This window comes from Pleuronectes platessa, chromosome 8 (genome assembly GCF_947347685.1).
Source record: "Pleuronectes platessa chromosome 8, fPlePla1.1, whole genome shotgun sequence".
Lineage (NCBI taxonomy): Eukaryota > Metazoa > Chordata > Actinopteri > Pleuronectiformes > Pleuronectidae > Pleuronectes > Pleuronectes platessa.
Window position 1 is genome coordinate 17381435 of NC_070633.1, and position 13931 is coordinate 17395365.

Here is a 13931-nt window from a genome sequence, read left to right on the forward strand (position 1 = left end):
ATACGATGAGATTAAACTGAGATTTATTTATAGATAATATCTATTGCAGTGGTTCTTGGACCTAGAACATAAAACCCTGACTCCTTTGTGAGAAGTGAACACATGGATTTACTGAGGGAAGACTCAAAACCTTAATCAGAGGATTTATTCAAAGGAGAAGAGCCACAGTTGAAGGAAAGGCCTTTTGGACAATGGAAGGGGGGAGATGGAAGGAGGAGAATAAGGGTGAAAGTACAGGGCTGAGTGAACGAGCTGAGTGCCAACTGGATTTGGAGGATTCTGGCAAAGCCCAACGTCTGTGGCGTTTCTAAGGGAACAACAACGCAACTAAGTTCACAGAGTCCAAGCAAAACCCACTGGAAGCTGGTCGCTGCACTGGGAGGATGAAACTGTGGAGTGGATCACAAAAGAACAGGTGAATATTAGAATCAACTTCAATTTACGCCATTTTACAGCTGGTTCAGGTCTTGTTGGTTTTACTTTTCAAAATCGATATAATAAAGATTTTCTATTTAGACTAATTGGAATTTTTTATGACCTATAGATTCTTGCCCATACCGAGTCATACATTAGCTAAATTAATATGTAAATCTAATAAGAAAGCGAGCAAACCTACTTGATTACTTATGAGCTTACGGAATGAGTACAACAAACATAAACTGTTTCAGGGCATATAAAGGCGTGTGAGTGTTGTTTTAAGTCTAAAGGAAAATATGAAATCGTCCTTTAAGGTTTTGGTATTTGAGGGTTTTTGAAGGAGGTGCAGCAGCGGAGAGGACGATTACATGTAGGAGGCGGGGTAACCTGAGAAATACCGCTGTTTGACACGTTGCTAACAAGCTGTTGACAATGTAAATAATAGATGACTGTATGTTGTGCACATGTATCTTAAATATGTTGACTGTATTTAAATTGGTCTCTGTATCAATAATGGACTTAAGTCAGGAGATAATGTGAAACACTCTTTTCTTTTTCTTCCTGTGCTCAATAAGTGTGAGATGTCAGTTCTTGGGCCACAGGTAAAACTCTTTCCGAGAGGGCACAGGCAAACCAATGGAGGATCACATGACCTCATTAGAGACGATGGGCACCGGAAGCACTTCTGTTAACATGGCAACTGACTCTGTGGAGACTGATCCCGACCTGCAGGTTCAGTGTAAAGAGTGAAGGTCCCGGAGCAGAGAGCACGTTGGCTGACAGGCACCTGAGGAACAGGTGAGAGAGGGATCCAGTGACACACACATTAACACACACACACACACACACTCTTTGGGCCGAGGTGATATCACGTATCACACGCACCCGACCGAATAGCACACTTGCATGCGAGCACACCGCTGCTTACACTGCTCTACTTGCTGCAGGAGACTTTATTTGAATCTTTTGTGTAGATTTACGTCAAATTAGCCGAGTAAGTAACTAAACCTTCTGTCTTCATGTGAATATGTTGATATAAGGTGAGCTTGTCTGTGTCCTGATGTCAGGGTCAGAGAGTAAGTGAGACCGGAGAAGAGCCTGCTGGTACCGCTCTGTCAGCTCGCCTCAGCCCCCCCACCGCCCCAGCATGCAACACTCCCAGAGGCTGGACCAAAGACTGCACATGCTCAGGGACGAGGTCAGAGCCATGGTAAGTGTGCACATTTTCTGAACCTGTGGACGAAAACAAATTCAAAGCTTTGGGTTTTAAAAGATGCTCTAGGACAGTAAAAGTCAGTGTAGTCAACAAATACAAGCAGAAGAGCACATTATGATTAAAAGCAACAAAGGTTGGATTGTAAATGGTTGAAGAGTCAAATCTGAGAAGTTATTTGAAGTAACAGTTCTCCAGAGAGCCCTTCTGTATTTGAATGTTGATTTATCAAAACTCTGTAAGAGAAACAATGTAAAAATAGGAGTATACGTTTATAAGGCCTTGACCATTGCTCCTAAATCATATTTGGAGTTTTATCAGGAATATTCAAGTTATACTTTATCATTTTACATCTGCTTATTAGTGACCACACCTTGTCTGTTTGGTAGATTTGACAAATTGTATTAAAACGGGTTGGTACAGAGAGAGAACATTTACAGTAATGACATACTACACGTTGCTGCAGTACAAATACATAGAGGACATTGCCATTAAAACATGTTGTAAAGCAAGCTGAGTGTAGCAATAACTGGGGTACAAGCTACTACTGTTACTGTGATGTATCCTTCTCTAAAATGTTCTCCCTGTCTTTGTCTTCCTCTCTTTCCCTCTGTCCTCCTCAGACTCGGGAGAAGGAGCGAGGGGAGCGGGTATGGAGGGAGCGACTGCAGCGCTGTCAAAGGCAGCTGAAGGCCAAAGAGGAGGAGATGAGCCGCCAGTGTCAGTACTTTGAGAACTTTAAAACCCAACTCCAGCACAAGCTGAGCCTGGGCCGGGACAGAGAGCAGAGCCTACAGAACCGCATCTACACTTTAGAGAAGCGGCTGCTTGACATGACTGTGAGTGCCGCCACCGGCATGGCCACAATCAGAGCGGCCAGAATCACTGCCGGTACCGTAACACTCCGGGAAGAGCAAGAGAGGCTGACTTCTATGAGAGGAGAGGGTGAGGGAGAAGAGGAGAGAAAAGAGGAGAGGATGAAGCAATTGCAGACAAGTGTGATTCCTGAAAGAGAGGGAGGTCTAGAGGGCGATGAAGGACAGACAGAGAAAGAAATGGAAGGAGGAGGAAACAACGACACAAAGCCCAGCTCAGATGAGTCGAGGCTGCAGGGATTCATCTTGAGCCTGCAGGAGGACCTCAGGGTGCTGCTGGAGAGAGGGGAGGATGGGATGACAGAGCGGAGGGGGCTGGTGGAGCAGCTCACCGAGGCCCAGGAGAACGGCCTCTTCCTGGGCAACAGAGTGGAGGAGATGAAGGCGGAGGTGCACGGGCTGAAGCTGTCTGAAAGCTCACTGATGGAGGAGGTTGAGGAGCTGAGAGAGGAGAACGACAGACTCCAGCTGGTCCTGAGGGAAGCTGCAAACCAAACAGCCAGTCAGTCGCCGACAGTCGCCTGCACAAGTAAAGAGAAGAACTCAGTGGGGAGCTCGGCAGAGGTGTGTACGACATGAATGTTATTAGTTCTGTTAGATCGGGGAGTATCTCATTTGCACTAGAGGCCTGGGTACAGACAAGGAAATCACACACAGCTAAACACAGCCAGTCATACTACAAGCTATATCTTTCTTGTATTCACATTGTGCTCGGTACTGTAAGACGGTGTTGACTCATCCAGTATTTACTTGTGCTGCATCTAGAGTAAGTAAGTCCTCAGATCTCATTATGAGTGCTCTGATGAAATGTAAGTTTAAATCCGAGAACTGATACAGAGGCTGTGTCACGAGGAACATTTATGAACAAACAATTTCATGTGTAGTTCAATTCTTGTTCCTGTTTAGGACCAGCCTCCTTATATACACAGTACTTCACAGTGGAGAGGGGGATATTTATCTTCTCTAAAGTCATTTCAGGTGCAATGAAGAAGCAATAGAGTTCAGAATATGTCACGAGCGTTATTCAATGGAGAGAAAAAAACATACATGTGAATAAAATGTTATTATCATCAGATTCTATTTCAGATGTTTAGGTAATCTTGCATCATTATTTAAAGAAATTCACTTATATATGCATAATATTGAACATTATGTGCAGTTTATGGATGCTAAAATTTGTAATTAGGATCTTTTGGCAATAATGAGCAATTGCTTAGTGTCCACATAAACCAAGAGTATAATTGAATATCGTCCGTTATTTTGCCCTATTTATTTATATATTCCTCAACTTCTGTTCTACATATGATGTTGAGTTGTGATCTCTCTCTCTGCAGGTGCAGCCATCATTGACCGGGGGAGTAGATCAGTCACAGGTATCTGCAGTTCCACCTGATCACCACCAGGTTCCAGCAGAGATCACACTGAACAAACCAAACTGTGGCTCCAAACACAACCTCAGCTTCCAGTCACTTTCCTTGACTTCAGAGACAGTAGATGAGTTTAACCTGGAGACCTGGTGCTGCAGGGGGATCTTAGACCTGGAGCAAAGCCCCAGTGAGGAATCTGATGCCCTGAGAGAAGCGTGTAAGAGTTTGGGGTTAGGGGAAGATCTTGCTGACCTTCGAGAGCAACGCGGCAGCCTGGAGGCTGCCCTGCAGCACACGCAGGAAGAACTGGAGATGGTGACTCAGGAGAACACTCAACTAAAAATACAACTCAGGCAACAGGCAGAGGAGCGAGCTGCAGAGCAGGGGTCTTCAAGAGAAAAGGTAGGGGCTGCAGTATTCTCAAATGTCTTAAAGTTGAAGGAGCTTTACTCTACATCAAGTATGTAACTTATCAAATTCTTCCTCTCTGACATGTAGATAGGCCACGCCCAGTCCTCTCCTCCCCAGGATAACAACATTCTCACCCTCGCCCAGGATGAACTCGCCAAGGATGAACTCGCCCAGGCCCTCAATCAGGAGAACCGGGCCTTAGCAGAGAGGATCGAGGAGCTGCTGGCTCACATCGAGCTTCGAGAGGTGGAGATCAAGAAGGAGCAAAGTCAGCTGAGGGAGCGCGCCCCCAGGTTGGAGGAGGTCAGAGTCAGGCTGGAGCAGGAGAACCGGGAGCAAGGATGTTTGATCACAGAGCTCACCAGGAAGACGGAGGACGATCTCAACACAATCATGGAGCTTCAGCAAAAGTTGGAAGAGAGTGGGAAGCAGAGCAACGCAGAGGAATGTGTGGACAATATGGTGGAAAGAATTGAAACGCAATCAACGTCCAGTACCCAAACAGATGATTTGATTTCAGTGTCAGCAACTGGATCTCAACATAACAATCACCATAATCTCTTACAAAACAGCCAACCCAACACTTTGCATACAAGTGCATTGAATGATCAAGTGTGTCCCCTGACCAAGACAGTCCAGAGCCTCAAAACAGAACAAGACGAACTGATCGGCAACTTAAATTCTCTCCGAGAGCAGCAGGGGGAAGTGGCTCAGTCAGTCCAGACAAAGACAGAAGAGAAACAGCAGTTGACTCGCGCAGTTTGGGGACTGAAGGAGGAGAAAGACAGGATCTCTCAGTGTCTGGCTGGTCTCAGACAAGAGCGAGAGCAGCTCACCAGGACGCTCTGTGGACTGAAAGATAACAGAGATCACTTTATTAGTTCCATGAGTGGCCTGAAAGAGGAGAAAGAGCAGCTAACAAAGACCTTGTCCAGTCTTGAGAGAGAAAAAGAGAACCATCTTTCAATCGAAAAGGAAGAGCAAGAACAAATCAAGCAATCCCTGCAAAGTTTACAGACAGAGAGAGACCAGTTGAGCAGAGTGCTGCTCAGTTTGAAACAGGAGAGAGAGGAAATAACCACTTCCCTTAAGTGTCTGAAAGAACAGAGAGACCAGGAGCAATCATCTCACACTTCTAAAGACGACTGTGACAACTTGATGAAGACACTGAGCAGTTTGAGAGATGAAAAAGAAAGAGTTGAACATTCAATTACCCGTTTGAGACATGAGGAAAAGCAAATAGCGCTTGTGACTCAGAGCCTGAAAGAGGAAAAACAAAGCCTCCTGTCTGAGTCCCACAGCCAAACACAAACCCAGCAGAGGAACCAGAGGCAGCAGCCGGTGAATCCAAACACCACTGATCCAACAGAGGACACTGAGACTGTGCTCGGGACAGGACAGGCCATACAAAGATGTCAGACTAATAACAACAGAGGGAAATCTCTACAGGTATAGCTATGTGTTTTTCCTTCTTCCTAACCACAAGAGGCAGTGTTCAACACTAAATATCCTCAGTCTCACACATAAGTAGGTCGAATATTTATATCAACAATGTCACATGTGACCTCGGAGAACCTACCGGTGTCATCCACGTGTGTCGTCCCTGCTGTAAAAGCATGTAATTGAATCATCAGGGAGCTTGTAGCCTCGTGATCTCATCACATAGAGTAGAGAGCCTCAAAACATGAGCCGTGAGAAGATGTAGGAAGGATCGTGTAGATGTTGCTTGTAGGTCGTCACTGATACAAATGTTTGACCTCTGCATGTGTGAGACTGGAGATATTCAGTGTTGAACAGGGAGGATTCATAGAACTATGGTTATCAGTCACATTTGACTTACTCATTTATGTTTTATAAGAGACTGTTGAGTCAGCCTATTTATCCTATTCATATTTTGTCTCGCCATGTATCATGATGTTTGATACTTTGAACTTACACAAAACGGTTTTGATGGACATCAGGAGCAAAGGGATCTGCTGAGGGAGACTGAAGTTTTGGGATCACAGCTGAAGACGTCACGAGAGGAACTGGACAGGAGCAACATACAGGTGAGTTTAAACTATCAACCTTTTTGTCTATTCACATTTGTTGTGATAGAAAGACACAATCAGAGTGACTGCAGTTGCAGACCTTGGGACAATTTAAGTTGTATAGGGCCAAATCACAGCATAGAGACCTTACTATATTATAGACGGTTCCCACAATGAGCAACACTTGGAGACTTTGGAGAGAAAAAACAGGAAGAAACCAGATTCATCAGTTAATGTGAGCAGAGAAAAATACGGTTTCCAAAAGTGTTAAATTAAAGCAGGTTAAGACAATGGAAAAGGCAGAAAATACAGAAAACGAGCAGGAGTGAAGTACACACATTTACACATTAACACAATACTATAGATGTAATACGTGTTTTCAGTCTTCAAGAGTGTGTTTTATTCTCTCTCCGTTGTTTGCAGAAGTAACTTAACGAACCGAGTGGGTTCATCATGTTTACGTGTGGTGTGCATGTTCAGGCAAAGAAGTTGCAAAGTGAGCTGTGTCAGTCAGAGGCCAGGAGGGAGGAGGCGGAGAGGACAGCAGCGGAGAAGGGGATGAGACTGACAGATGTGGCCAATCAGATGGAAGAAACCAGGAGGGAAAACAAGAGCCTCAGCACCCAGGTATTTGATTTATGATTAAACGTTTTGTTCTTTTTGGTCGGCTTGTTTTGCTGCACAGTATAAAAACCTTCTCAATCCTTAGATACCTCCCTTAGTTTGGACACTTTTGTCAGTGTAGTTATTGCAGAGTCAAATGATGTTTGTGTGTTTGTTCTGAGCAGCACTTTGTGTTTACTACAGGTGAAGGAGCTGCAGGGTAAAGTGACCGGCCTGCTGAGGGAGAAGAGTGATGCTCTGTTGCTAAAGACACAGATAGAAGAACAGAACAACATCCTCACAGCCCAGCTCAAGGCCAAGGTATAAGAGCAACAACATGTTTATCTATTTTTGGTTTGTTAAATTTAATTTAAAAATATTATAAAATATAGGTATACACACAAATATACAGCCTTTATTGTTCAGTAACATCAACAATCCCCAGATCGGTTCCTCATTGTGTGCATGTGTGTGTGCGTACATGTGTGTGTTTGCGTGTGTGTGTGTGTGAAATCCCACAGACGGTGGCTCTTGACGAGTTGAACTCCGAGTACATCACTTTAAAAAGAGGACAGGGCTTCAAGCATGATGATGCTCTCATGTCTGTTCGCACGCGCTACAACGACATCAGAGCTAAGGTGAAAACCGTCGTCTATTTTGAATAACATAAATAGAGTGATATAATATGAGCCTTAATGTTTATTTAAACTATATCCTTTAGAGTAGTAATAGTTTTCACATGTTCCGTTTGATTGTGTTTGCAGTATGATGCCCTCCTGAAGAAGAGGAGCCAGACAGATCTGGATCTGGCTCCTTTAAAGGTGAGGAAAGAGGGATGAAGGGTTTCATCCTTTCATTGTTTTCTGCTGCACATTCTTACTGACGCTCTGTCTGACTGTCAGGTTACGATTGTCATGTATCAAATCTGCTCTAGTTTAGTTTTTTTAACAACGAGCATTTTGTCCCCAACAGGCCAAGGTGTCCTGTCTGGTGGTGAAGTGTCAGGAGAGGAACAACTTGTTAGCTAAGATGATGAAAGCCATGCACAGACACGGCTGCGCAGACTCCACACTCAACCAGCAGGTGGAGCTGCTGCTCAGTGACGCTGCTCTGCGGGACTACACTGCAGCATTCACACCAGGAGGAATCGCCACCACTGGGGATTACAGTGCTGGGTTTAACTTTACACCAAGATTTATTTCAACATTTATTCATTCAGACTGCTCCACTGGATCCGTACGTGGTCAGAGCTGTCCCACTGTTCTCTCACCTGCACATGAACTAACACCGGAAGCTGGACGGACATGCAGAGACTTCAAACGTGACGGACACGTTTCTATCTCCACTGCATCATCAACAAATATTCAAGACTGCAGGAGTGAAGTCACGAGAAATACCAGCTCACCTGTGCAGGAGAAACCGAGTGTCGAAGCTACAACAGCACTTACAGAGAGCTCCATCACAAATACTGCAAAGGTGAAAGACTGCAAATAAGTATGCATTCAAATAGATGAGACGTTTTTCTTTTAATTGATTTGGCCTAAAGGTTGTAGATTTTAACAGGAATGCCACAATCAATGCTGTGAAACAATTCGTAAAAATAAACAATGGAGTCAGCAGTTGCTGGCCTCTGTAGGGTCTTTATATTTTGTGCTACCAAGGAAAACAAGCCACATAGCTTTGCCCACAAAAACATTTAATTCATGCCGTATTCTTTCACAATGAGGGAATGAGAGGAGAAAGAGAAAGTCAGGAAAACCTCTAACCAAAGTATCTGATTCCCCTCAGCTGGGTTTACCGGGATTGCAGTCCACACAGTTGTCCCTGTCCCCCAGTGGACTGATCCAAGCAAACGATGGTACAGAGACATTTGGATTTCCTCGGTCAGACGTGAGAGGGAAGTCGTCCCCAGATCTGACCAGTTCCACCAGTTCCTCCCAGAGTCCCACTCCTCCTCCCTCCACCGGCACGCCCAGAAGGCTGAGCAGCCCCGAGAAGATCCTCAACCTCCATGAGCAACTGCAGAGGACTCTGATGAGCAGCTACCAGGCACATACACATTTCCTTTTTACTAATACAAATTCTGATCTAGTGAATTTGATTATGGTTTCATGAGGGGACTGTTGGGCCCATGTTTTCTTTATATGGCCAATTATGCTCTTGAATCTTGCCAGATCTGAAGATACGTCAATCCAAAAGCGTAAAACATTGGGAAATGTTGTCTCAGCATCTGTCTAACAAATTAACTATTTCTTCTTCATCTCCAGGCTCCAGTGAGCAGAGGACGAGGACAGGAGCCCAGGAAAAGTCTCTCATTTTCAGTTCCTGCAGACCTGAATCTGACCTGTCAGACAAACAGGCTCAGCTTCAACAAACCACATATCAACTCCCTCCCAGTCACAGCTGCTTCAAACCAAACTACACACGCTGGAATAACAATTAAACCTGCAACGACACTTTTTAATGCAGTCGCTTCCAGATCTGCTCATGTTTCATTCAGCCCCAGCAGCTTTACTCACCATCACTTTAAAGCATCTGCTCTTTCCGGCTCATCTAATGAAAGTAAATCCCCCCCGCACAGTGGCACTGACATGACAGTTTCAACAGACATGACAGAGAAACTCCCTGCTGTCCCGAACTCATTTGAGAGACGTCACACAACTCCTCTAACTCTTGGGACCAATAGCTTTGATTCTAATGTCTCAATATGTCCTGACACTAATCTGAAACGCACTGCCTCATACACCACTGCTCCTGGAAAATCAACTGCCCCTGAATGTAATACTTCTAATGGTGCTGCCCATGCTGCACGTGACCGACCCGTCTTCACTGGATCCTGGACCCACTGTGGTCATCGCTCTCCAGAGAGACCCAACAGGTCTGCCAGGAAGTCCACTGCTGCTGGAGATCAGACACAAACAGCAAGACCAAGACCAGGTGATAACCATGTTTTCATATTCACTATTAACACTCACATGAACAGGGTTTCTGCCACGTCTTAGAAAGTCTTTAAAAACAACTAAACTTAGTTGACAACTAAAATCGAATCAGTTAACCAGTGAGTTTATCAGATCTAATGAAATTCCCTACAGGCAGACCTAATATATCACAGTCGCAGTAACCCAAGGTCACTGGGACCTTGACCTTTGACCTCCAAACGCCAAAATCAAATCAGTTCATCTTTGAATCCAAGTGAACGTTTGGCATTCATGACATACTGTGTTAACAAGAATGGGACGGCAACCTGAAAACATTGTGTCCGGCCTCTGTCTATTACCGGCACGGAGGCATATCAAATATATATATAGTAAAAGCTGCTAAAATAGGGCATGGTGATAAAGTATTTCACAGTTAAAGAGTTAAAAACTGTATTGAGCATTGAAATTGTCAGATAAAGACTGTTTTCAAGTAAAAAAGTTGGAATATCTTTGATTTGACAAAAATAAAACTCTCTACATCTGTATACAAGTGCATCATGTTCTAATTTACCATCGTAGAATATTAGTTTTCAGATGCGGACTGCTGCAGCGAGATTATAGCCAATAAATTCACTCTTTATTTCTCTTGTATTGGAGAAGATGTTGAATCACACTCTGGTGCTTTGAAGCTCTTTGTTGTTTTTTATTGCCCTCTCAACACTCTGCAGTACATCAACATAAGCTTTTATTGAATCAGATGAGTTCATTTGTAAGTTCCGCATGCGCCTTGTCTTGTTATGTTGGTTTATTGTGTTAGAATATCAGGAATAACAGGTGCATCATAAAAGGAAAATGCCACGTTAACAAAGAAATAGAAATAGAAGCGGTAAAAGTGCCTGTTTACGCTGCGTCTCATCTCCTGCATGAACAAGTAAGTGCTTGACCTCTTGTTGTTCTTTATCCCTGCAGACGCTCCAGCAGAGGTCCGCTCTGTTGAGGTCATCCAAACCGTGGGCCAGAGCAGCCTCATGATTGGCTGGGAGAGGCCGCCGCTGGACGAGCTGGGCTGCAGCAACGGCACGTTTGTGTACGGATACAGGGTAGGCAGAGAGGCAGAGAGGCAGAGAGGCAGAGAGGCAGAGAGGCAGAGGAGACGGGCAGCTGAATTCACACACTGACACTGATTTGGGAGATTTGTCTAAAACCTTTTCTCTCCCTTTAACCTCAGTTGCTTATAGATGGGGACTTCCACAAATCTGTCATGAGCTCGGCATGCACCAAGGTAACGTCTCTGCCCCGACATCAACTGTGGATCACTGTGTCCTGTCCTGACTGGGGAAAACAAACCAGAGCTCCTCACATGTTGTTTGTGTGTCTGCAGTGCATCGCGGAGAACGTCGACCTGAGCGTCCCGATCCACATCAGTGTCCAAACGCTGGGATCGAACGGTCTGAGTTCAAACAGTGTCCACACCGTGTTCAGGAAGGACCACCGCTGACCAACTGCACCACCTCACACTGTGGTGGTAATAATAATATACTCAGAAACCTCTGCATTTTCTCATTTTACCTGTAACTGCATCAGATTTAGACATTTTTCTTTCTTTTTTGTCAGTGTCTCTTTACAACCACAACACACAATCTCAGTGAAAATCGTCTTCACCAGGAGTCGAGGTGTGAACGGTGAGTTGTGTGCATGTTTAAGATTAAGATGCATTTATTCATCCCAAACACATGCACAGTAACACTCATGCAGGTAGGGAAATTTAATCTCTGCTTTTGACCCATCTTGTGCAGTACACACAGAGCAGTGAGCAGCCGCGTACAGGCGCTCGGGGAGCAGATGTTGGGGGAGTAAGGTGCCTTGCTCAGGGGCACTAGACAGGGTAGGGAGACTCTTGGATTTTTGGACAGATCAATCCAGGTTCGTCTTTTGTTGTCTCTCCGTGGAGTCGAACCAGAGACGAACCAGAGACCTTCTCTGCCCATAGTCCAAGTTTCTGCCACTAGACCACCGCCTCCGTTTGTGTCAATGTATTTGTGTTTTTGCATCAGAACAATATGTTTGTGTGCAGTAGCAATAAGTTGTATTACCTCAGACAAGGAGATTATGTTTTTACCCCTGTCTCACAGAAAACTGTGCAGTATAGGGCATTTTTAAATATTGTTCTTGATTTATCTTTCTCAATAATTTATGGCTCTTGATTTAAAAAAAAAAAAAAACATTTTTAGAGAAATAAAAATCTGGATTTAGTGAATTAAAATGCGCTCTACTGAGTGACATTCTAGTTGTGCTATTGATTGACTGCAGCTACTTGTGTGTAACATTGTTTTGTTGCCTGATGGAATGGTTGTGTTTTGTTTTCATGATTGCGTCACTGTGTTCACCTTCAAAGTGAATAATACCTAAAATGAAATCTTTTCCTTTTTGTCTTTCCAACTTTTGACTAAAAATAAGCTCCAATGTTTCAAAGGTTGAGACTATTTAGTTCAGTGACAATCTATTTTTCTCTCTGTCCTGTGTGTCCTATGTGCGTGTGTCTCCATGTGTGTCTGTGTGCGTGTGCGTGTGCGCAGCCATCTATATCTGCAGCCCTCTGAGGAGCTGTCCTAACCTCCACCTCAGCTGAGACGGCGTCACACTCCCCAGATAACCTCTCCATGTGAGGCTCAGGTCGACCAATCAGAAACACTCTCCCCACGTGCTCTTTACCCATGAGCCTGTGGGTGACCTGTGACCCGCCAGTGAACCTCAGAACCAAGAACTGAAGATGTCAAACTGAAGAAAGTGCTGAAATTGCACCTGCCTCTAAAAGCGGGTAAAGACTGGCTACTTCCTTTTCTCGTAGGGAAGTACTTCCTGTTTCAGAGACCCCCCCCCCCCCCCCCCTGCACTCACCTCATGAACGGAGCGGACACTGTGGCGGCCGGGTGAAAGGCCGGAGTTGCTGCCAATCAAAGCAAATGTTTTATAAAGCAAAGCTCAATCTCATCGTTGACTGTTACACTCACTACCACTAGAGGAACATCTGCTTCTGCTGCTCGTTTTTTACACTGTGTTAACCTGCGACTGATCCCGGGTCAGATACCGTAGCTTCATCCCCTGCTGCTGCCTCTCTGGACTGTGAACAGCTCAACGGACGTCTACTGTCTTTTTTTAAAAGCAACACTTACTGTATAATGTGCTCACACAACATTCTACCAATAATGTCATTTTCACCGGATTTTTACACATGAAGCCAAATATGACAAAAGACGATTCACTCCAAAGACTCATCCGCCTCCGTCTCCTCACAGATCTGCAGGATTTCTTTAAAACACAGAAGCCAGATGCTATTTTACTTCTAAAAATTTGCACATAATCATTAATAAAAAAAAAAAGAAAGATAACCACTGATATTTTTGTAGAGAATATAAGAAGAAAACATGCCAATGGTGTATATGAAATGATACCACCTATGTGTTTTTGTATGAGGGGCACTGTGTTTCCTACCTAATCGATGTCACGTTTGCACGCTCATATGGATTTTTTTTTTATACAAACACACACACGCACGTGATGTTCTTTTGCTACTTCCTGTATGTGTGTATGGATGTGGAGTGACCATGCAAATGTATTTTTCTATCAGTGATTGATTGATAATATTGACTCCCCCTTGATTCCTCACAACTGTACAGAGAATAAATGTTTATTTGATATTAAATGGTAAAGCTCTGAATTAACACAGCACTTTAGTATCGATGACCGCTCTATAACACTTCCTCCATCGCACATCACTAACAAACTGATGGAACAGCTCAGTGTTTTACCAAAAGTCCCTTCAGGCACGAGGAACAGGGGAGACTGGGATTAAACAGTCGACTTTCTGGTTGATGGACAACCCGCTCTTCCTCCTGAGCCACAGACTGTTATTACAATATCTGTCTGTGCATGCGTGTGTTTAATATAATAGTTCTGGCCTAGAGGAATTTTCATTAAAATTGATTCATAGTTGAGATTTGACAAAACGTGTATTTCCAAGACAAAGCATTAGGTTTTCTTGCTATGGGCTGGGAAAGTTAATACATCCATTCAATTGTTGGGATATAAATGCATCA

General features: G+C 44.2%; 1 protein-coding gene across 2 annotated transcripts; it reads left to right on the top strand.

The window, feature by feature from the left end:
* The first annotated feature begins 16 nt into the window (after nt 1-16).
* On the top strand, nt 17-13507 carry LOC128446291 (trichohyalin). Of its 2 annotated transcripts, none has more exons than XM_053429302.1 (19): nt 17-415; nt 993-1215; nt 1485-1627; nt 2254-3069; nt 3840-4274; nt 4371-5732; nt 6245-6331; nt 6794-6940; nt 7121-7237; nt 7438-7554; nt 7681-7737; nt 7889-8392; nt 8705-8965; nt 9184-9853; nt 10804-10934; nt 11063-11116; nt 11216-11359; nt 11449-11516; nt 12411-13507. In XM_053429302.1, the coding sequence occupies exons 3-17, from the start codon at nt 1565-1567 to the stop codon at nt 11330-11332; spliced, it is 4938 nt and encodes a 1645-aa protein (XP_053285277.1). In that variant the 5' UTR covers nt 17-415; nt 993-1215; nt 1485-1564; the 3' UTR covers nt 11333-11359; nt 11449-11516; nt 12411-13507. The 2 variants fall into 2 exon arrangements, with proteins under 2 accessions (XP_053285277.1, XP_053285278.1); XM_053429303.1 differs by having other exon boundaries at nt 11216-11356.
* Nucleotides 13508-13931: the final 424 nt, after the last annotated feature.

Excerpts from the sequence above, each read along its gene's own strand:
- LOC128446291 (XM_053429302.1), top strand. The coding sequence starts at position 1,565 with ATGCAACACTCCCAGAGGCTGGACCAAAGACTGCACATGCTCAGGGAC. Across the intron at positions 7,238-7,437 it reads CAGCCCAGCTCAAGGCCAAG|ACGGTGGCTCTTGACGAGTT; the intron begins GTATAAGAGCAA and ends GAAATCCCACAG. Across the intron at positions 11,117-11,215 it reads TGAGCTCGGCATGCACCAAG|TGCATCGCGGAGAACGTCGA; the intron begins GTAACGTCTCTG and ends GTGTGTCTGCAG.